The sequence below is a fragment of the Pectinophora gossypiella genome, chromosome 29, assembly GCF_024362695.1.
Source record: "Pectinophora gossypiella chromosome 29, ilPecGoss1.1, whole genome shotgun sequence".
NCBI classification, from domain to species: domain Eukaryota; kingdom Metazoa; phylum Arthropoda; class Insecta; order Lepidoptera; family Gelechiidae; genus Pectinophora; species Pectinophora gossypiella.
Window position 1 is genome coordinate 4,951,079 of NC_065432.1, and position 21,220 is coordinate 4,972,298.

At 39.9% G+C, this 21,220-nt stretch overlaps 1 protein-coding gene and 1 long non-coding RNA gene across 5 annotated transcripts in view; both read right to left on the minus strand.

The window, feature by feature from the left end:
* The window catches only part of LOC126379460 (regulator of G-protein signaling 7), a 187,503-nt gene that overhangs the window by 157,206 nt on the left and 9,077 nt on the right, over positions 1-21,220 (minus strand). For 2 of the 4 annotated variants that reach the window (XR_007568340.1, XR_007568341.1), the window contains exons 7-16: positions 20,361-20,441; positions 19,942-20,055; positions 19,385-19,472; positions 18,445-18,568; positions 17,811-17,924; positions 17,390-17,518; positions 15,515-15,643; positions 14,372-14,435; positions 13,226-13,318; positions 9,037-12,673 (exon numbers count right to left, since the gene is read on the minus strand). Coding sequence is in view for 1 of the 4 variants with exons in the window: in XM_050028219.1 (XP_049884176.1) it covers positions 12,608-12,673; positions 13,226-13,318; positions 14,372-14,435; positions 15,515-15,643; positions 17,390-17,518; positions 17,811-17,924; positions 18,445-18,568; positions 19,385-19,472; positions 19,942-20,055; positions 20,361-20,441 (1,002 nt within the window). In the remaining 3 variants the exon portion in view is untranslated. Of the gene's footprint in view, positions 1-1,602; positions 1,711-2,697; positions 12,674-13,225; positions 13,319-14,371; positions 14,436-15,514; positions 15,644-17,389; positions 17,519-17,810; positions 17,925-18,444; positions 18,569-19,384; positions 19,473-19,941; positions 20,056-20,360; positions 20,442-21,220 lie in introns of those variants that run through there. The other 2 variants (XR_007568339.1, XM_050028219.1) reach the window with 2 other exon arrangements.
* Positions 2,698-21,220, minus strand: part of LOC126379653 (uncharacterized) — a 33,091-nt gene continuing 14,568 nt past the window's right edge. Inside the window, exon 2 of the long non-coding RNA XR_007568365.1 lies at positions 2,698-8,272. This is a non-coding gene — a long non-coding RNA (uncharacterized LOC126379653). The remainder of the gene's footprint in view (positions 8,273-21,220) is intronic.

Here is a 21,220-nt window from a genome sequence, read left to right on the forward strand (position 1 = left end):
TGGAGTTGTCCGTGAAACATGCTTTTTTTTGGCGTCATGCGACTTGCATATTTGCCATTAATGTAGATTTTAATGTAGAGGATAAAAACTAAGGAAACGTTTATGGAGAAAGGAATTTGGATAGGTACGAAATTTTTGAAATAAAGGATCATAAGGTAAGGAATAAGTAATATCAATGCTTTAAACATAATGACATTAGTTGACAGGTGCGTTCAGGAAGCGCTAACGAATTTTTTTTTTAGCTTTGGATATGAGCTTTGAAAATTGTGACGATGCTGGAGCATAAGACGTAGACTACACTGTAAATCGTCTCGAACAAGAAGCGAGTATAATAGAAGAGAAAAAAGAAGGAACCCGTCCCTTTCTTCTTTTTTTTCTCTTTTGTTTTTTTTTTCTTCTCTTTACCGCCTGTAGGGCTCGAATAACAGATTTCCACTCCTCGCGATCTTTTGCAGCTCTTGAACTTGTTCCCATGACATGCCGAGCTTCGCCAGGTCTCTTTGGGTTGCCCCCTTTTGCGTTTTCCACGCGCACACCAGGTCAGAGCTCGTCGGGACGGGTGTTCCACAGATCTTCTAAGGACATGACCAATCCACCGTCATTTCTGTGTGCGGATATCAGCATACACAGTATTATAAAATACTTTTATAAAAATAGTTTGTTGGCTGTTGTCATTATTTTAGTTTTGCTTGCATTTATCTTTAACTGAAATTTTTTTGAAGGGAAGAGAGGAAGGGGTAGACCTAGGAGAACATTTATGAAACAAAAGAGAAGGTGCAGGTCGTGTCGTATCAGGAGGTGAAGGATTTGGCGGGAAGAAGAGAGGAATAGCGATTACTCCACCGACAAGAGCGCAGCTCTTAAATAAATAATAATAATAAAAGTTCTTTATTTACAGGCATGTAAACCCATTATTACAAAAATATTAGTAGAAAAAGGGTAAAGATAACAATAATAATATTAATATTAATAAGTTTGGGACTCCATAGGCCCGAGATACTTAAAACAACATACATTAATAATAACAAATTCAATGGACGTCCATACAAAAATAAAATAAAATTGCAATTACATCCAAGTCTTAAAAGTAACAGAAATAGCTTGAAAACAAGCTATTTCTTATTCCAGTCACGGTGCACGGAAATCCAATGGTTTAGGATGGGACTGTCCAGGCACTCACACAGGGTACAAAGAATCCCGTTACTGGACGCACGAAGACGACTCCAAAAGGCTGCAATGCGCGATCGTCTAATAGCAAAGAAGTCAGGAACCCCGGCCTCAGCAAACATGCTCGATGCGCTGCAGTATCTCGGCAACTTCATTAGAATACGGTATGCATCATTATACTGTACTCTAATAGTGCTCATCGCGCGCTTTGTGAAATTGGTCCAGAGCTGACATGTGTATAGGCATAGACAGTATGCCTATACACATGTCAGCTCTGTAAATAAAGAGAGAGATATATAAAAATAATTGTTCCTTGATATTTGTATCACATTATGTACAAAATTACATTGCTACCAATATTGTTTCTCTTTATTTTGATCAGATTAATACATACATACATACATAACTCACGCCTATTTCCCACCGGGTAAGTAGAGACTATAGAATTCCATTTGCTTCGATCCTGACACACTTCTCTTGCTTCCTCCACATTCATCAATCGCTTCATACACGCACGCCGGTTCAGAGTAGATCGTATTGAACCTTTTTAAGGACATCTCCAATTTGATCATCGTAAGTCCTTCTCGGTCTTCCTCTGCCAGCCCTACCATCAACTTTCGCTTTATATACCGCTTTTGCAATTCTATTATCCTTCATCCGCTCAACGTGTCCAAACCAACCTAACATTCCCTTCTCAATCCTAGTCACTATATCGTCTTTTACACCACATCTCTGTCTTATCACACTGTTTCTCACTCTATCACTCAACTTCACACTCAGATGCTACGCAAAGACCTCATTTCTCATCAGATTAATAATGGGTGGAAGATGTGTTGTGCCTGGGTGTAATAACAAGGGTCATCATTTATACCCAAAAATAAAGATAAAAGGTGCATATGTCTGTTATCCATGGAATTAGAAGGTTAAACGAAGGCAACTCTGTGCATCGCCATCTACATTTCTTTTGGGGAACTTAGCGTGGAAAATCCCTCATTGCTAGTTCAGGATAAAAAATAAAAGAAGAAAAGTATTTTTGTTTTTTTTTTTATTTTCCAAAAACTCCAATAACTATGATCACATTGAAAATACATTCTATATGTAGTTAACAAATGGGATATGATTAATAATTAACTTGATTATATCCGCTAATATTACGCTGAACTGAATCAAATAGTGTTTAGCATTTTGGTAGGAGAGTTGCCATAACCATTGCACCACGCCTGTATCCCTAAAGGGTTAGGCAGAAGTGTATAGTATACACAATTACACACCCATTCCTCAAAAAATTACGTTCTTTTTAAATCAAATCAATTTATTTGCGATAATACATAAAAATGGTAATTTACACTTGTCTTTGACAGTAATGTCATTAATCACCTTAAACGTGAATAAGTATTTGACAGCCAAGCAAAGTCCAGTCGAATTTTCTGGAAAAACAATTTTTTGTTTCGCGGCCATCTTGTTTTTCCGCCATTTTGTTTTTTATCACCGGCGATTGGATTTGTCAAAGATTTAAATATATTTTGCGGGAAAAAAATGATCCAGGTATAATAGTTGCGCCAGACCGTAGGGTGTCTCCCTGATGCGGAGCAGTTTTTCAAGATATGGAAGTTTTCCCATACTCACCGGGAGGTCCCGATCACACCCCCAATTTTGCTTGGCTGTCAAATACTTGTTATACCGAATGATAATGACAAAAAAATCTGAAAAGGAAATTCGCAAGAGAAGTTACAAGACAGTTTCACACATTGTAGTTTAGAAGGTGAATTTTTGAAAGTGCTTCTTTATTAGTCGGGGTAGCCGACTAGTCGCGAAAGCCGACTAATGGGCGAATACCATAGCTGGTCTTCTCGTCGTCTATCTGGTGTCAGGGTTATTATTGAGCCGCCAAAGGCCCCTGACATGGCTCATGTAACGATTACTCACTTACATCAGTAAGTAGCAACCGGGACCAACTGCTTAACGTGCCTTACGAAGCACGGATCATCTTACTTTCGGAAAATCAGGGGCCTGTTTAATAAAACTTACAATTGTAAATTACAATGACAATTTGATGTACATTGCGGAGTTATTGATCACAAATATTTTGCAGTTTCATATTAGCTACGTTATGAATACCAAATTGTCGTTGTAATTTACAATTGTAAGTTTTATGAAACAGGCCTCAGGTGATCAGCCTGTAATGTCCTAACCAAACTAGGGATCACAAAGTGATTTTTGTGATATGTCCCCACAAGGATTCGAACCCGGGACCTCCGGATGGTGAGCCCAACGCAATTTCTTCAATAATTCACCGTTCTATACATTTTTTTTTCTATTGCGAATTCCATTAAAATTCGTCATTAATTTATGTATGTACTTTTATCTGTTTCCTTTACAATTTTTCCTATCTTTTTTTTCTATTATGTACGATTTAAAAAAAAACAACCTAGACATTCAATTCCTACTGAGTTGACTGGCCTAACAAGTGTACTAGATTAACTGAACTAAAGGCAGTAAGTTCGATTCCAATCTTATATAATATTTTTTTTTATAAAAAAAAATATAAAAAGGGAAACAGGTGCGAACTTATGTAGTTTTTTTTTTCAAATAAAAAAGCAAGCAATATAGGGAAGTACAAAAGACTTACATCGTTTATAAGTTTCCCGGCGGGGACGCGGTTGTGTGCAATTGCGTTCCCGTATCCCCGCCACAGGGCGGCAAGGAGGAACACCGTTGGGTTTTAGTGGGTATACCGGGTGGCGACACCCGGGGAGTCCCACATAACCACGTCGCCCCGGCGTGGTATGCGTAATGCATTTCCCAACGTTAAAAAATAAAATAAAAAAATAGTGTTTATAAGTTTGAATTCATGTTTGGTAAATTGATATCGCGTGGTTTTCAGGATTTGTGCCCGGTTAATGGCAATAGGCTCGCCCTCTATTACATGGGACTTAACCATGGCGAGGAGTCTAATTTTCTATTATATCTCTGCCTACCCTTTCATACTTAAAGCACATAATAACGGGTTCTTACCGCGTTTAAATGGGGATATGAGACTCCCGATATTTCGACACTGTTGCAAGTGCCATGATCACGGGATGACTGATGAGATTGGAGTGGAGTAGGTAGATCCAAAAACATAAACAAGCGGCAGAGAAAGAGGGTAGACAGATATGTCTGCCCGTAGAAAATTATGGATCTACCTACTCCACTCCAATCTCATCAGTCATCCCGTGATCATGGCACTTGCAACAGTGTCGAAATATCGGGAGTCTCATATCCCCATTTAAACGCGGTAAGAACCCGTTATTATGTGCTTTAATTATGACAATAACCGCGTAAACCTAAAACAATGTACCCTTTCATACGTCAGTTAAACAGGGTAGTTAGTGACATCGTAACGAAAACTTTGAAAGACGACCCTTTTTTTTTGACGTGACTCATTGTAGATTTGCCGCAGATGGCATTAACTACTTGGCCGGACAAATGGGGTGCGCTGAAGGCTCTCACTCGGTACAACGTTTAAGACAACAGGCCTAAGGGTGCCTAGTTGGGCGCGAACCTCGGCTCAGGGCGTCGTCTGAGAGGAAAAATATTTGAAAGAATTAATCGACCCTAGTGGGTCGATAGCGATAAGCGCTGAATGAGGGAAGTCGTCGACAACGCCGGCGGGGTCGGTATCGGGGTCCTGAAGTGGTTGGTGTCGCGAGCTGATTGGCTGCCTCTATGGCTAGAGTAATTGGGTCGTCGGGATCGTATATTACGTCCTTCGGACACCGATAGTTTTCAGTACCGTCCCTAAGCGGGATGTATTCGGAAGCCGCAACTACCAGGAGATTTGGGGAGGGACGATCCAGACCACGATTCTGTGTTGATATCAAATGAAAATAATTACAAAAAAAAAAACACCAATGTTATCATGAATTTTTCGACAGGAAATTCCACTTGATATCAACTCAGAATCATGGTCTGAATCATACCCCTCAGCATTCGTTACGGTGTCACTAACACCCATACGTACTTGTATGTATGAGTTTGCCTGTATTACTTATTAGTTTCATATGCAGTTCAAAAGATAAAGTATTTTGATGCGATTACCGCTTGAAATTGTAGTTAAAACTTTGAGCAGCAAATGAAATATGAACAAAAATCGCATTAAATTAACAATCAGAATCGAACCCACTACTTAGCAATAGTGAAGAGAGCTAACACCAAATCTAAACATATACATTAATAATATAAATTATAAATAAATTATTACGATCAGAGGATCAAAAAGGCCATATTGAGCATTTCATCTAAAGAGTTTTATTAGTCATGATAATTGAAAGATATTTACGTATTAAAGAATTTTGTATTTATCATCGTGCATGTATTTATTGATAAGTCTCGCCTTATGGTTGTCTGGAAGGAATCGCTTAAAACGATAAGGCCGCCATTTGTCGTGTACCCAAGGGTGGTATTAATAAACGAATCTCAGCTGAGACCCTCAAGAATCACCTTGCGCATCAGCTCAAGTCCCTGTTTTATATAAGAACTGTCACATTAAGGGGATGGACAGTTTGTTTTAAGCCAAAAATTATTATTTTAGTTTAAGTTGCTTTTAGTTTGTGTAAAAGTCACTACGGAGTGACTTCTTCGATTCTACAACTTACACAATGCCACTCCACAATACATACATAATGTCACTCCGTAGTGACATTATCTTTTTGTAAGATAAAACTCCTTAAATAAAGAAAAAAAACTGTCACATTGACATGATCTTGAGGGCAGTCTCGAAGCTGAGATTGGTTTATTAATACCACCTTAAATCTCTTTTGTAACTATTTTTTTTAAATGCAATAAAGTATATTTGAATTTGATAGCTCTCGAAGACGCAATACCCAATTTGGCCTGTTCAGACCTCTAATATAAAGTTTCTTATTGAATTGTTTATTATATAATGGATGTTCTGACACACAGGCGGTTTCGTAACAACGGAAAACTGGCCAAGCACGAGTCGGACTCGGCGTTTCAGGGTCCAGAGTTGAGAAGATTTTTATTGCTAAATTTGACTACATTTTCGCTTTATTTTAAAGACATCAGTATTTTAAGACAGATATTTTTTAAGATTCAGAAATAATAAAAAAAACTTTATTTTCAAAATCTTTTTTTTTACCCGAAACCCCAAAGCGCTAGTAGCCAAAACAGATACATAATTGTTTTTATTAACTACATTAAGATTACAATATACAACATTTTAATTTGAAAAATATATATAGAAAAAAAAACTATATTTTGCTATTTATATTTTTATAGAGTATTTAATCAATACTTACATTTAAAAGAATATTTTTCTTAATATTGAACTTACATTATCTACAACTTTCAATAATAAATGCAGTTTTTTTTACCCTACATGGAGCAGCGTGGTGGAGTATGCTCCATACCCCCTCCGGTTGATTGAGGGGAGGCCTGTGCCCAGAAGTGGGACGTATATAGGCTGTTTACGTTATCAATCTAAACAGCAATTATTTGATCCTTAGCGTCAAATATAATTATTTTAACATCTATATGACGTCCAATTTACATAAATATTTTTAGTTATAAATGCAGCATGTTAGTGACTCCGTAACGAATACTCAGGGGGATGATTCAGCTCAAAATTCTGAGTTAATATCGAGTGGAATTTCCACCAAAACTCATGTTTTTTTATGTGTTATTTTATTCTTTTGCAATGGAAAATTCCACTTGATATCAACTCAAGAGTCATGAGCTGAATCATCCCCCTGAGTATTCGTTACGGTGTCATAGTTTTTGGTTATACATATAGTGTATACAGGGTGTTAGTGACATCGTAACGAAAACTTTGAAGCATGATTCAGATCATGATTCTGAGTTGATACCAAGTGTAATTTACACATGGACAGGAAATTCCTCTTGATATCAACTCAGAACCGTGGTCTGAATCATCCCCTTCAGTATTCGTTACGATGTCACTAACAGCTTGTATATTATAGCATCTATCTCAGTATTTACAAATGAAATATCTCACTAGGACATGGTCACGCCACGAACAAAATGTGTGCAGGGGATTAAAATGGCCACATCGAAGCAATTCATCTAAGAAAGCAATATTGCTGTTTGACATTTGTTTGCATTGCGCACTTACTTTTATACGCGCAAATGTCAAATTGCAACATTGCTCTCTTAGATGGATTGCTTCGATGTGGCCATTTTAAGCCCGTCTGATGGGAGAAATAGGTGGATTTTTTCCTCGCACACCGCTTAGCTTTCTCGCACAGCTCTGGTGGAAAAGCAACCTTAGATCATCTTGCAAAGGACCGAGCTTGTGTATATTTGTGACCTCACTTTATCGAATTGTTTTAAGGTCCTTGTCAGATAACTCTCTGAAAAGGCGCTGATAGCATCCAGCCTCATACCATACATTAACATTATTTTACATTTATTGTGACTACTAACCTATCACATTGATGAGAGAGACATTAAAGCTCGAAGAACAAAACATCTTACACGAAATTTGAAAAAAAAATAAAATAAAAAAAAATTAGTACGAATTTTTTTTTTAACTAACGATAAAATGCAGTCTTAAATTATTTGGCTGGGAAGTGGACTTCTCTCGTGGTCTGTGACTATGTAAACTTACATTTATCATGCTGATGTACTAGATTCCGTACACAAATGATTATCACGTGCTCAGCGGTGAAGGAAACCCACATGCCCGAGAAATACGTTTCGGAGGTATGTGACCTAACGTGTTCCGGCCAAGTAGTTAATGCCATCTGCGGCAAATCTACAATAAGTCACGTCAAAAGAAAAAAAAAAAACCTAACGTGTGAGGATGCCCTGCCGCCAAGGTATAATTTCGGGGTACCGAACAGAGCATAGTACCCCGCTAGCCTCAAGTTGGCAGTGTGACTAGGGATCGACGTTCCGACGGTGTTATGTTGGAAGTTGTATATATGCGTCTTGCTGTGTAAACTTCGATATCGCGTTTCACGACTGCTTGAAGACTGCATTATTGGATGTGGCGCCATCTGTTGCATGTGGGCTGAACTAGCTGGCCATCTAGTTGGGTCCATTTCGACGTGACATATTGTAGATTTGCCGCAGATGGCATTAACTACTTGGCCGGACAAATGGGGAGCGTTGAAGGCTCTCACCCGGTACAACGTTTAAGACTAGTTGGGTCCACCACACCTGTATTGAGCAGACAGGCAGTCGCTGATGTAAAAAACAGGACCTGTCAATTCTTCAGGGTTAGGGTTAGGTTAGGTTAGGGGACCCAGTGAGAACGGGATAACGCTAGGGAGATAATGTTGCCATTTATAATCAGAATCATTTATTCAACGTAATTTCGTAAATTCAAGAGATGACTTTCTTACTAATTGCATATCGAGGGTTAAAAGGCAAATGGGTTTAAGCGACATTTTGTGAACTTTACAGGAGAGCCATTTAAAGTTTTATTTTTTCGAAAAAAAAATCATATAAAAAAAACTACTGAATCAAAAGTGTTCAAAATATAACATATTATGTTACATGGTCTCTGAGAAAAAAAAAATCCTAAAAAATAAAATAAAAAAATTGTGCATTATTTGTGCTCTAAAGTACATTTTGTGACTTTTTTGAGATTATCACCATTGCTGTTAAGCAGATCTTTGTTTTAATTTAATAATAATTAGAATAATTGTCGAAAAAAAAATTGTTACTGATATATTCTGTACAGATTTTTTTTTTTTTAATAAAAATTATATGTAAATCCTACTCAATATCGTATATGGATCACAACATGATATTTAGATTTTATTTAACATATCATGTAATTATTAATCCATACATACATAACCTCACACCTATTCCCAACCGGGGTAAGCAGAGACTATAGACAAATTAACTCCATAGTCTGCTTACCCCGGTAGGAAATAGGCGTGAGTTTATCTATGTCAAATAGGTCAGGATCAAAACATAAAAAAAGGATATAAGCCAAAAACTACATTACGTACCTAGGTAGATGCGATCACGAGCATTACCATGTATATACTTTGGTACCATGTCACATTAACTTTTTTGACAAATTGAACTGTAAGTCTCACTAAATGTCAAATGTGTTAGTGCGACAGAGTCCTAAAGTGGGTACATTATATTGCTTATGACTGTACATACAATATCAAATATATATATATATTAAATAATAATTTATTATGATTATTATTATTTTACACAATAACGTCAAAGTATTGTCTATGTCTAAAACAACTAAGTTTTTTTTATTATTTTTTTACTATTTACATTATTACAAGAATTAATAAAACTCAAAATTTAAAGGAAAATGTAATAATAACATATAACAGGTGTTAGTGACACCGTAACGAATACTGAGGGGGACGATACAGCTCGTGATTCTGAGTCGAATTTTTGATCAAGTGGTATGTGGATTTCAACTGTTTTAAGACAGTAGTTAAACAAAAACTTTACAAAAAGGTTATTATAAAGTTAGTGATTATTTAGAAGATATGAATGCATGGGATTAACTGTCTGAGAACTGATATTAAGCAGCTAAATTACTCAATTGACAACATTTCAAATTTTTAAGCCGTGGTTTTTTTGTGCTATTTCGAAAGTAATTGTTTAAATAGAAGACACGTATTTTTTCTTTTCAAGATTTTTCCACTAGAAGTTACAAAAAATATTTTTTGAAAATTTGATTCTGCCATTGATAGAATGAAGGCAGTATAATGTAATGTACCTTTGCATGCGTATTTAAAACAAGTCGCAAACAAAGTGTCATGTTATGTATGACATTTACTTTTTTTATAATTTTTATGTAAAGGTCTGAACTTATTATGCCTTCCTCTTCTGACCTCGTGGATTTTTCAATATATTTCTATTATTACTGAATTAAAAAATCTGAAAAAATGTGTTTTGTGTAAATCATAGAAATATCTCGAAATGGTTTTCGATTTAAGGCACCTTAGTAAAAATGAAATGTTGTCAATTGTATACCAATATTTTATGTTTATTTTTATTTTTTTTAAAGAACGTCTAGGGCCCTGTGCCGAGGTTTTTCTTGCAGCTGCATTTCCCCGGCTATACAGGTTGTGAGAAGCTGCAGTAGTTTTAGGCGGATGAGACGTTCGTTATGTAAAAATTGACGATTCAAAGTGTAACTATGTTACCTACTGAATTTATTTATTTGTTTATTTTATCGTTTTATATGCATTGTTTTGTAAGTATTATGGTATTTCTTTCATGTATTTGTAGATACACTGCACACACACACGCTTTTAATATATGTTTTTGTAAACTACTTTGTTTTCATAGTATAAGTAAATATTATTATATATTCATTCAAGTTGTATTTGTGGGAGACACGGCTTCCGTGGCTCACTTAGCAGGGTCCACAGAATACCAGCGTCGTGGCTCGCGCCGCGGCTTATGCTGAGTGAGGCCCTTTTATAAAGGACACCACCACCATCGTTGACCAGTCCATACACTCAATTATTTGTATTTCTCGTGTATTTTGTTTTTATTATGTGTTTTGTTTGATTGTAAGTTGTGTGTTACTCCGTGTTTTAAATTATATATTTGTTATTTGTTTTGTATTTGTTACTGTGGTGTCCCTTTATAATAAACGTTTCTTTCTTTCTTTCTTTCGAATAAAGATATTTTTGAATTTGATTTTTTTTGTGTGGCAAACTTATGAAAATACATACACACTCCATTCATCATACTAATAAATTTTCGCATGCTTTTATTTAGCAGATCATGTGATACTTACAACATAAAACCTACCAACTGTTTACGAAACCATGAATCTTCTTTTCCTCTATCGTGTGGGTTGTGAGGTGGATTACCAACCTCATCATCCCTGGTGTCAGGGTTGATGAGGATGGAAATTGGTCGTAACAGTCATGTGGCAGTGGTGGACGTCCTCAATAAATTGTTAATCTTAATTTATGTAAATGCTTTTGTAACCTTCACTGTTTTGGGGATAAAGTTATTCTATTCTATAAAATATTAGTGTTTATTTAAATTATCTACAGTTCCTGTATGGAATTGCGACGGAAAATTCCACTTGATATCAACTCAGAATCATGAGCAGAATCATCCCCCTGAGTATTCGGTACGGTGTCACTAACACAAATAAATTTATAATACAGGGTGTTAGTGACGTCGTAACGAATACTGAGGGGGATGATTCAGATCATGATTCTGAGCTGATATCAAGTGGAATTTTCCGTCGCAAAATTCATGATTTTTATTTTAGTTTTTTTAAATTATTTTCCGTACTATAGGACGGAAAATTCCACTTGATGTCAACTCAGAATCATGGTCTCAATCATCCCCCTCAGTATTCGTTACGATGTCACTAACACCCTGTATATTTTTGGGCAGTTTATCTCATCGAACAGTCTTTTTTTTTGGATCTAAAGAAATAACTTTGGTTTAGAATGAGAATTAGTGTTGCTAATATTACTTTGAGGAGCTTGGTGGCGCAGCGGTAAACGCGCTCGGTCTGCGATTGTTGAAGTTAAGCAACTTTCGCATAGGCTTTTTTTTGACGTGACTTATTGTACATTTGACGCAGATGGCATTAACTACTTGGCCGGACAAATGGGGAGCGCTGAAGGCTCTCACCCGGTACAACGTTTAAGACAACATGCCTGAGGGTGCCCAGTTCCTCTAAAAAAGCAATATTGCTATTAAACATTTGTTTGCATTGCGCAATTACTTTTACATGCGCAAATGTCAAATTGCAGTATGCTTTCTTAGATGAATTGCTTCGATGTGGCCATTTTAACCCCGCAGATTGCCTTTGTGTTAACCTAACATTTACTTATTGTATACTTCTAACAGCCTCCGTGGTCTAGTGGTTACAGCCTACGCTCAGTATATGGGGGTCCGGGTTCGGTTCCCGTCATTCGAAATCACTTAGTTTGGCAAGGACTTTGCAGGCTTGTATCACCTGGTTGTCCGGGAAAAAAGTAAAAACACCTCCGCAGTGGAGCAGCGTGGTGGAGTATGCTCCATATCTCCTCCGGTTGATTGAGGGGAGGCCTGTGCCCAGCAGTGGGACGTATATAGGCTGTTTATGTATGTACGGACACGAGTACTAATATTTATAAACTTTGAAACCACGCAGGCGACAATAACTGATATATTTTTTTAATACCGTTATTTATATCCGCAAACCGTTTTTACCGATTTCTTTTTGCCTCGTTTCAACATTAGCAACATAACATTTCTCAAAATTTTAACGACTTACCTAAAATTAACACTGAAAGTACCAAACCGGTTTTGACCTTACAACAATCGGTATTTTACCGGTATTTTTACCGGTTATTTTTTTTTCTTTTCTTCATTCCCAAAGCTGTAGCAGCCGTCGTGCCCAGTGTTTGGCCCACTGTTGGGCAATCTTCCCACTACACATAGAATCTAACCGACATGACAATGATTGTTAGTTAGTAGACATCTCCTTGCGGGCCGTGAATGAGACTATGGACCGGATGCCTTTCACTGATGTCTGAAAGAGAAAGCAATATAGTGTTAGATAAGGAAAGAACATTTTGGTACCGATGTATTTTTGAATGCTTCGTTTTCGATTCGCTGGCGAAAGTATACAGGGTGTCCATCATCACCAGTCCATTAACGTCCCCACTGCTGGGGCACGGGCCTTCCCTATGGATGGATAGGGAGATCGGGCCTTAAACCACCACGCGGGCCCAGTGCGGATTGATGGTTATTAACGACTGCTAATGCAGCCGGGACCAACGGCTTAACGTGCACGAAGCACGGAGGAGCTCGAGATGAAAACTTTTTCTGTGGTCACCCATCCTATGACCGGCGTTTGCGAAAGTTGCTTAACTTCAACAATCGCAGACCGAGCGCGTTTACCGCTGCGCCACCGAGCTCCTCAAGTCCTCCTCCTTTTTGTAATTATTTCTTTTTATTTTGGTGCAATAACGTGTATTTGTATTGTATTGTATTGTATTGTGTGTGTAGTTAGTTCACCTAGCCATGGATGTACCTCTGACTACCCCAATTGGGATATAGTCGTGGGCTTGTGTTACTTTACCTTTTTCTTGGATCCGTTGAGGTAGTCCTTGTACATCTCAGACCTCAGGTACCGCGAGTAGCTATCCGACTTCATCAGATGGTACACATGCGCCTGAAACAAATTAATGAGCAATTCATATTAATATTGGTGCCTAATTCCTGTAAACAACATCTACTCCACACCACAAAAAAAAAGTTTTCATCTCGAGCTCCTCCGTGCTTCGGAAGGCACGTTAAGCCGTTGGTCCCGGCTGCATTAGCAGTCGTTAATAACCATCAATCCGCACTGGGCCCGCGTGATGGTTTAAGGCCCGATCTCCCTATCCATCCATAGGGAAGGCCCGTGCCCCAGCAGTGGGGACGTTAATGGACTGGTGATGATGATGATGACCATCTACTCAGGTGTCACAGAATACCAGCGTCGCGGCATAAGCTGAGTGCGGACCTTTATACGGGACACCATCCACTACACATGGGTAAGCCGACATGACGTCACATTTAATTTAGGTATAAGTTTCTGTGTTCGTTTTCCATGTTTCTATATAGAAAATATTTCGTGTGTGCGTTTGACTTCTGATGTAATGTCATTATAATGTATATATATGTAATCCGTGTCTGTGGTGTCCTAAATAATAAACGTTTCTTTCTTTTTAATTTTATTTCAAGTTATATCTGTCATTTTCTTATCCGCCGAAAAGGAAACAATAATTTTTTTTATTAATCCTTCCTATTTAAACAAAGTGATTTTTGTGATATATCCCCATTGGGCTAATAGCCGGGACCACCGGCTTAACGTGCCCTCCGAAGCACGGAATCATCTTACTTTTTTCGGACAATCAGGTGATTCAAGCCTGAATAGTCCTTACCAAACAAAGGACACTTCACTTTGTGAGAACAAAGTGATGAAAGTGAAGTCTCGTAAAAACACCTCCACCAACCCGCATTGGAGCAGCGTGGTGGAGTATGCTCCATACCCCCTCCGGTTGATTGAGGGGAGGCCTGTGCCCAGCAGTGGGACGTGTATAGGCTGTTTATGTATGTTATGTACGTCCCCATTGGGATTCGAACCCAGGGCCTCCGGATCGTGAGTCCAACGCTCAACCACTGGACCACAGAGGCCGTTAACCCAATTATTCTGTTGGATGTTGCCAACAATTATAGTTACCTGCGCTTGATCGAAGCAGTATCGGTCCGCGGTGCCGGAATCCACCTTCGCACGAGTCAGCTCCCTGCATAAAACAAATTATACATTTGTAACAACAACGGTGCTAATTCCTGTAAATACCATCTAATTTTATTTTAAGTTATATCTGTCATTTTCTTATCCGCCGAAAAGGAAAGGGACGGGTAATCGACAAGCATAAAATTTATGGAACACACGTCAATTTTAAGCACAAATCTAAACCAACATACATACATACATACATAAACTCACGCCCGTTATCCCTAATGGGGTGGGCAGAGCCACAAGTAATCAAAGAAAACTTGCAGCCACTGTTGAACCAACCAACCAACCGTCCAAAAATTTTACATCAGTCAATAACCCGACACATTCATTTACTCATTCTTCCTAAAATTAAGAGCTGTGAATCATCCGTCCCTTTCCTTTTCGACGGATATAAAAATGACGGATATAACTTAAAATAAAATTAGGCGGTGTTTGCAGGAATCGGGGCCTCTAGCATTAAAATAATATTCATAAAATAATATTTTTATTACCCGGAGGTCCCGGGTTCGATTCCCGGGACATATCACAAAAATTACTTTGTGGTCCCTAGTTTGGTTAGGTCCCTAGTTTGGTTAGGTCCCTAGTTTGGTTAGGACATTACAGGCTGATCACCTGTTTGTCTTCTATCGTGTGGGTTGTGAGGTGGATTACCAACCTCATCAACCCATCAAACCTGATTATCCGAGAGTAAGATGATCCGTGCTTCGGAAGGCACGTTAAGCCGTTGGTCCCGGTTGCTACTTACTGACGTAAGTAGTCGTTACATGAGCCATGTCATGCCTTTGGCGGGTCAATAGTAACCCTGACACCAGGGTTGATGAGGTTGGTAATCCACCTCACAACCCACACTATAGAAGACAATCAGGTGATCAGCCTGTAATGTCCTAAGAACAGAAGGGGAACGCCTGGAACGGCCATCATTGAAAATAATTCAAAAAAGACTTGATATTAACTCAGAATCAGGAGGGTATTAGCTGAATCATCCACCTTTGTAATCGGTACGGAATCACCCCTTGTATGGAATGCCTTCTGATGCGTCGTATCTGCCCACCCTTATAAGGGTCGCGGGCGTGGTGTTACCTGCTGGCGGCGTCAATGTTGACGGGAGACACGGCGTCCGAAGCGAGGAACTCCTTCCATATCTCCTTGGCTCGAGCGGCGACCCGTTGCACTGGCAGAGCTTTGAACTCCTGAACCGCCAGGTAGAACCTGGAAGAGAATAGAATACAATAAAATGGCACGATCCGGAGGTCCCGGGTTCGAATCCCGGTGGGGACATAATACAAAAATCACTTTGTGATCCCTAGTTTGGTTAGGACATTACAGGCTGATCATCTGATTGTCCGAATGTAAGATGATCCGTGCTTCGGAAGGCACGTTAAGCCCCGGTTAGCGTTGGTCCCGGTTACTACTTACCGATGTAAGTAATTAGTCGTTACGTGAGTCGTGTCAGGTCTTTGGCGGCTCAATAGTAACCCTGACACCAGGGTTGATGAGGTTGGTACTCCACCTCACTCACAACCCACACGAGAGAAGAAGACAGACAACTTACATTATATTTGTTGGCGTCAGATCTGGCAACCCCCGTTGCCTAGGTATTGTTGATTGTATGGCGCTTAGCAACGGGGGTGTAAGTTAGGTTTTTTACATTATTATAATTTTGTGATCTTTTACTCTTTATTATACATTAATACTGAGTTGGTCATCTTTCATTTCGCTCGCTAATAATATTAATATTAACAATGGTGCTAATTCCTGTAAGCACCATCTAATTTTATTTTATATCTGTCATTTTCTTATCCCCCGAAAAGGAATGGGACGGGTAATCGACAGGCATAAAATTTATGGAACACACGTCAATTTAAAAATCACACACAAATCTAAAATAAAAATTAAAAATTAATTATAATTTTTTTCTTTATAATTATTTTGAATTTATCACAAATCTAAAATAACCCTATTTTTTGCATTGGCTAATAACCCGACAGAATTAAGTTGACAGCACACGACAAACGGTTTGCATACCAGCGAGATACCTTTTTGATTCGCCCGGGTTATTCATTCATTTACTCATTTTTCCTAAAATTAACAGTTGTCAATCATCCGTCCCTTTCCTTTTCGGCGGATAAGAAAATGACGGGTATAACTTAAAGTAAAATTAGGAGGTGTCTGCAGGAATCGGGGCCAATTTATGACTAGAAGCTAACACTGCCCTGGGAAATGGGATTGACTCAGCATATTGTTGCTAAGAGTATGGTACGAGTACCCACTCTCACCAACACTGATATTCTGCCAGTGCCCAAGTTACGCTTATCTTATGGGGACTAAGGACACTAAAGGAAGGGGAATGGAGACTATGGACCAAAGAAAAGGGTTTGGGGACTAAGGACTAAAGAAAGGGGACCATGGGCTAAGGAAAGGGAAATGGGGACTAAGGACTAAATAAAGGGGGCTAGGGATTATGGACTAAAGAAAGGGGAAGGGGGACTAAGGACTAAAGGAAGGGGAATGGGATCTAAGGACTAAAAAAGGGTAGGGGAAAAGGGACTAAAGAAAGCGGACTATGGGGGTAAGGAAATGGTAATGGGACTAAGAACTAAAGAAAGGGGACTAGGGACTAAAGAAAGCGGACTATGGGCTAAGGAAAGGGAAATGGGGACTAAGGACTAAATAAAGGGGACTAGGGATTATGGACTAAAGAAAGGGGAAGGGGGACTAAGGACTAAAGGAAGGGGAATGGGATCTAATGACTAAAGAAGGGTAGGGGACTAGGGACTAAAGAAAGCGGAATATGGGGGTAAGGAAATGGTAATGGGGACTAAGAACTAAAGAAAGGGGATTAGGGACTAAAGAAAGCGGACTATGGGCTAAGGAAAGGGAAATGGGGACTAAGGACTAAAGAAAGAGATATGGGGAGTAGAGAAAGGGGAATGAGGACTGAATACGATTACTTACGAGAGGTTCTCCCCGCTGAACTCCTTGTTGAGGAACTTGGCGAAGTGCTGCCGGCCGGCCGCGTCCTGCAGCAGCTCGCGCAGCCCGAACGACCAGCGGCGCACGCGCCGCAGCGGCAGCGGGTCTTTACTGCGGGGGGAAAGTTCCTTAGATATTGTGGAGAATATATTTTTATGACCCAGTCTTGTTCCCCATTAATTTATTTTTTTACTCTGTCATCAGCCTACAGCCTAAATCATCATCATTAATTTAAAAGCCACGCTCTTGTCTATTATTCTCCATTCCTGTCTATCAACGGTCAATTCTTTAACTTCCTTATAAGACACGACGTTTACCTTCTGAACCATCTGTTCCATGTAAGCTCTTCTTGGTCAAAAATCTACACAACTTCCCAACCATAACAGCTTAATATAACGCTAACCTTTGCTTCTCCTGGTCCCACAGCTCAGTGGTATCGCTGATCCACGGATTGGGCCACTCCGGCGGGGTCAGGAACGCGTCGTATTCCGCGTACTGCTCGCAGTAAGCTATGAACCTGAAACAAATAGGCATAGCACATAAGGGTCGTTCTTCTTTTTTATCGACAATAAAAAGACATTTTCTCGATTTATCGGATTTAACATCTTTAAAATTATAACGGCAATAAATATTTTAAAACATCATATAAAGATGTGTCTGTAGAGGACTATTTAGTGGTTCTCTTTATCTTGGTAACATACTTTTCTTTGCAGGCGCATTCCAAAAAATATTGTGACAGAGTGGCCCTTTTCATCGGAGACAGCATTTCAATTTACCACTCTGTCACATAATTTTGTGAAAAACGATCAAGCTACGTTAATAACTAATTGAGGAACCGATTAGTATTTTGCTTGTATTTTGAGTATAATAAGATAACTATATTTTTGGACAATCAAAACATGAAATAAAATTCTAAAACATAACTTATCAGAAGCAGAACGAAGGACAGATCATTGTCGATAAAAAAGAAGAACAACCCATAAACAGCCTGTCACAGTTTGTTGAATAAACATTTTCTCTCTCTCTCCCACACTCACATCTCGTGCACCTTGCTGACCCGCACGTTCCGCCGCTCCAGCCGCGCCCGCAGCATGGCCAGCTGGCGCCGCGCCGCCTCCAGCTGCTGCGCCCGCGCCGGGGGCTCCGCAGGGGGGGGCGCGCCTGAGGGGCCAAGGGCGGGGGTACATTAACACGTTGAACGCTATAACGGACACCATATGCCCGCCGATGGACTTACCCCTGGGGCCACGCCAAAAATGTGAAAATTGTCCAAATATCGTAGAGACTTTTATGTGAATATTGTCTGGAAATAACTAAAAAATAATAGTCCGCTTAAGGAAAACACGATTTACTTACTCATTATTTTCCGAAATGTCAAACACCAATGTCTACCATTTGACATTTGTGCCGCAACTAACCCGGCTAGACCATGAATTTTAGTCTGGCGTGGCGTGGCGTGGCGTGGCGTGGCGTGTTAACTAGTTACTGTTTACAACTACGCTAGTTTCTAACCAGTCAAATCAGTTGCTTTTTACGAACGGCCTCCGTGGTCCAGTGGTTGAGGCCCCGGGTTCAAATCCCGGTGGGGACATATCACAAAAATCACTTTGTGATCCCTAGTTTGGTTAGGACATTGCAGGCTGATCACCTGATTGTTCGACAGTAAGATGATCCGTGCTTCGGAAGGCACGTTAAGCCGGTTACAACTTACTGATGTAAGTAAGTAGTCGTTACATGAGCCATGTCGGGGGCCTTTGGCGGCTCAATAATAACCATGACACCAGGGTTGATGAGGTTGGTATTCCACCTCACAAGTTCACAACCCACACGATTAGAAGAAGAACGAACTCTAGGGAGATGATGACGTAGGCCTATACGATAATCTTCTTCTATCGTGTGGGTTGTGAGGTGGATTACCAACCTCATCAACCCTGGTGTCAGGGTTACTATTGACAATAATAATAAGGTTATTGTTACCATTTTCCTTGATGGCGTTATCGGAGTTCTGTTTCTGTATTTCCTCTTCACTCTCCTGCGGGTTTGTGATCGTAACTATTGGATTATTCTGCAAATTAAATAAATAATTGATTAACAATAGCTCACGAGAAACTATGGACGGAAGTTGGGGTGTGGGATGGGATGAGTTGGGGGTGAATAGGAGGTGAGTGTTGTGGTGGTTTTGGGTAAGTCGGGGGTGTGGTGTGGGGTGAGTTGTGGGTGTGGGGTGGGGTGAGTTGGGGGTGTGGGGTGGGGTGAGTTGGGGGTGAATAGGAGGTGAGTGTTGTGGTGGTTTTGGGTGAGTCGGGGGTGTGGTGTGGGGTGAGTTTGGGGTAAGGCGTGGTGTGGGTTGGGGGGGTGGGGTGGGGTGGTGATGGGGATGTCGGGTGGGGTAAGTTGGGGGCGAATAGAGAGTGAGTGATGTGGTGGGTCTGGGTGGGTTGGGATGAGTTGGGGGTGTGCTATGGGGTGGGGTGACTCGGGCTTGTGGGGTGAGTTGGGGGTGTAGGGTGCATAATTATAATCTTTTTTTTTACCTTCAAATTGTGCTGCAGTATGAGCTCCTGGCACTGCCTCAGCCGCTTGTCCTTGAGCGCGTTGATGCGAGACAACTTGCGGGGGTCCAGCTCTGTTGTGTTCACGCACCCCGGCTGGAATGATTGACAAATATATGTTAGAACACATGATACACTACAGAAAACGACCTCCGTGGTCCAGTGGTTGAGTCTTGGGCTCACGATCCGGAGGTCTCGGGTTCGATTCCCGGTGGGGACATATCACAAAAGTTGCTTTGTGTTCCCTAGTTTGGTTAGGACTCAATTCCATAGTAGTTTTGTGTTTTCACGTTTAGTAAAAAGTAATTCATTTGACTAGTTGGAAACTAGTCTGATATTCCCAATTCGCATGTTGAAGTACCCACGCCACACCGAACCTCCTGTTAGACCATAAAGCTCACCATAGGTCTGTGCACGTCCCAGAAGGCGCGTTCTTGACTATCCAGCACCTTCCTCTCCAGCTTATCTCGTTTCTTGTCAACCTGCAAACGAAACATTTGGTTTTCACCAGCCGAATACAAAAAGGAAGTCCTTGATGAGTGAGGAAGCGAGAGTGTCAGGATCGTAGTAAGTCGAATTCTATGGTCTCAGCCGACCCCAAAGGGATATAAGTGGTATCTTATGTATGCATGTGAAAAGATTGTGTCGTGTACATTGGTTGACAAGAACAGTAAATTATAAATTGGTTGACAAAAACACTCTCAGCCATGTAGAATTGTTTGACAAGAACTCTCTAGTCGTACAGAGTGGTGGACAAAACACTCTAGTCGTGTAGATTGGTTGACAACAACACTAGATTATAGATTGCCTGACAAAAACACTAGTCATGTAAATTATTTAATAAGAACTCTCTAGTCATGTCGATTGGTTGACAAGAACACTCTAGTCATGTAAATTGCTTGACAAGAGCACTATAGTCATGTAGATTGTTTGACAAGAACACTCTAGTCGTGTAGAATGGTAGACAAGAACACTCTAGTCGTGTACAGTCATGAGCAATATAATGTACCCACTTTAGGACTCTGTCGCACTAACATATTTGACATTTAGTGAGACTTACAGTTCAATTTGTCAAAAAAAGTTAATGTGACATGGTACCAAAGTGTATACATATTAATGCTCGTGACCGTAGAACGGTTGACAAACACATTCTAAGTAGTCATGTTGTTTGGTTGACAAAAACACTAGTCGTGTAGATTGGTAGACAAAAACACTCTAGTCGTGTAAATTGGTGGTCAAAACACTCTAGTCATGTAGATTG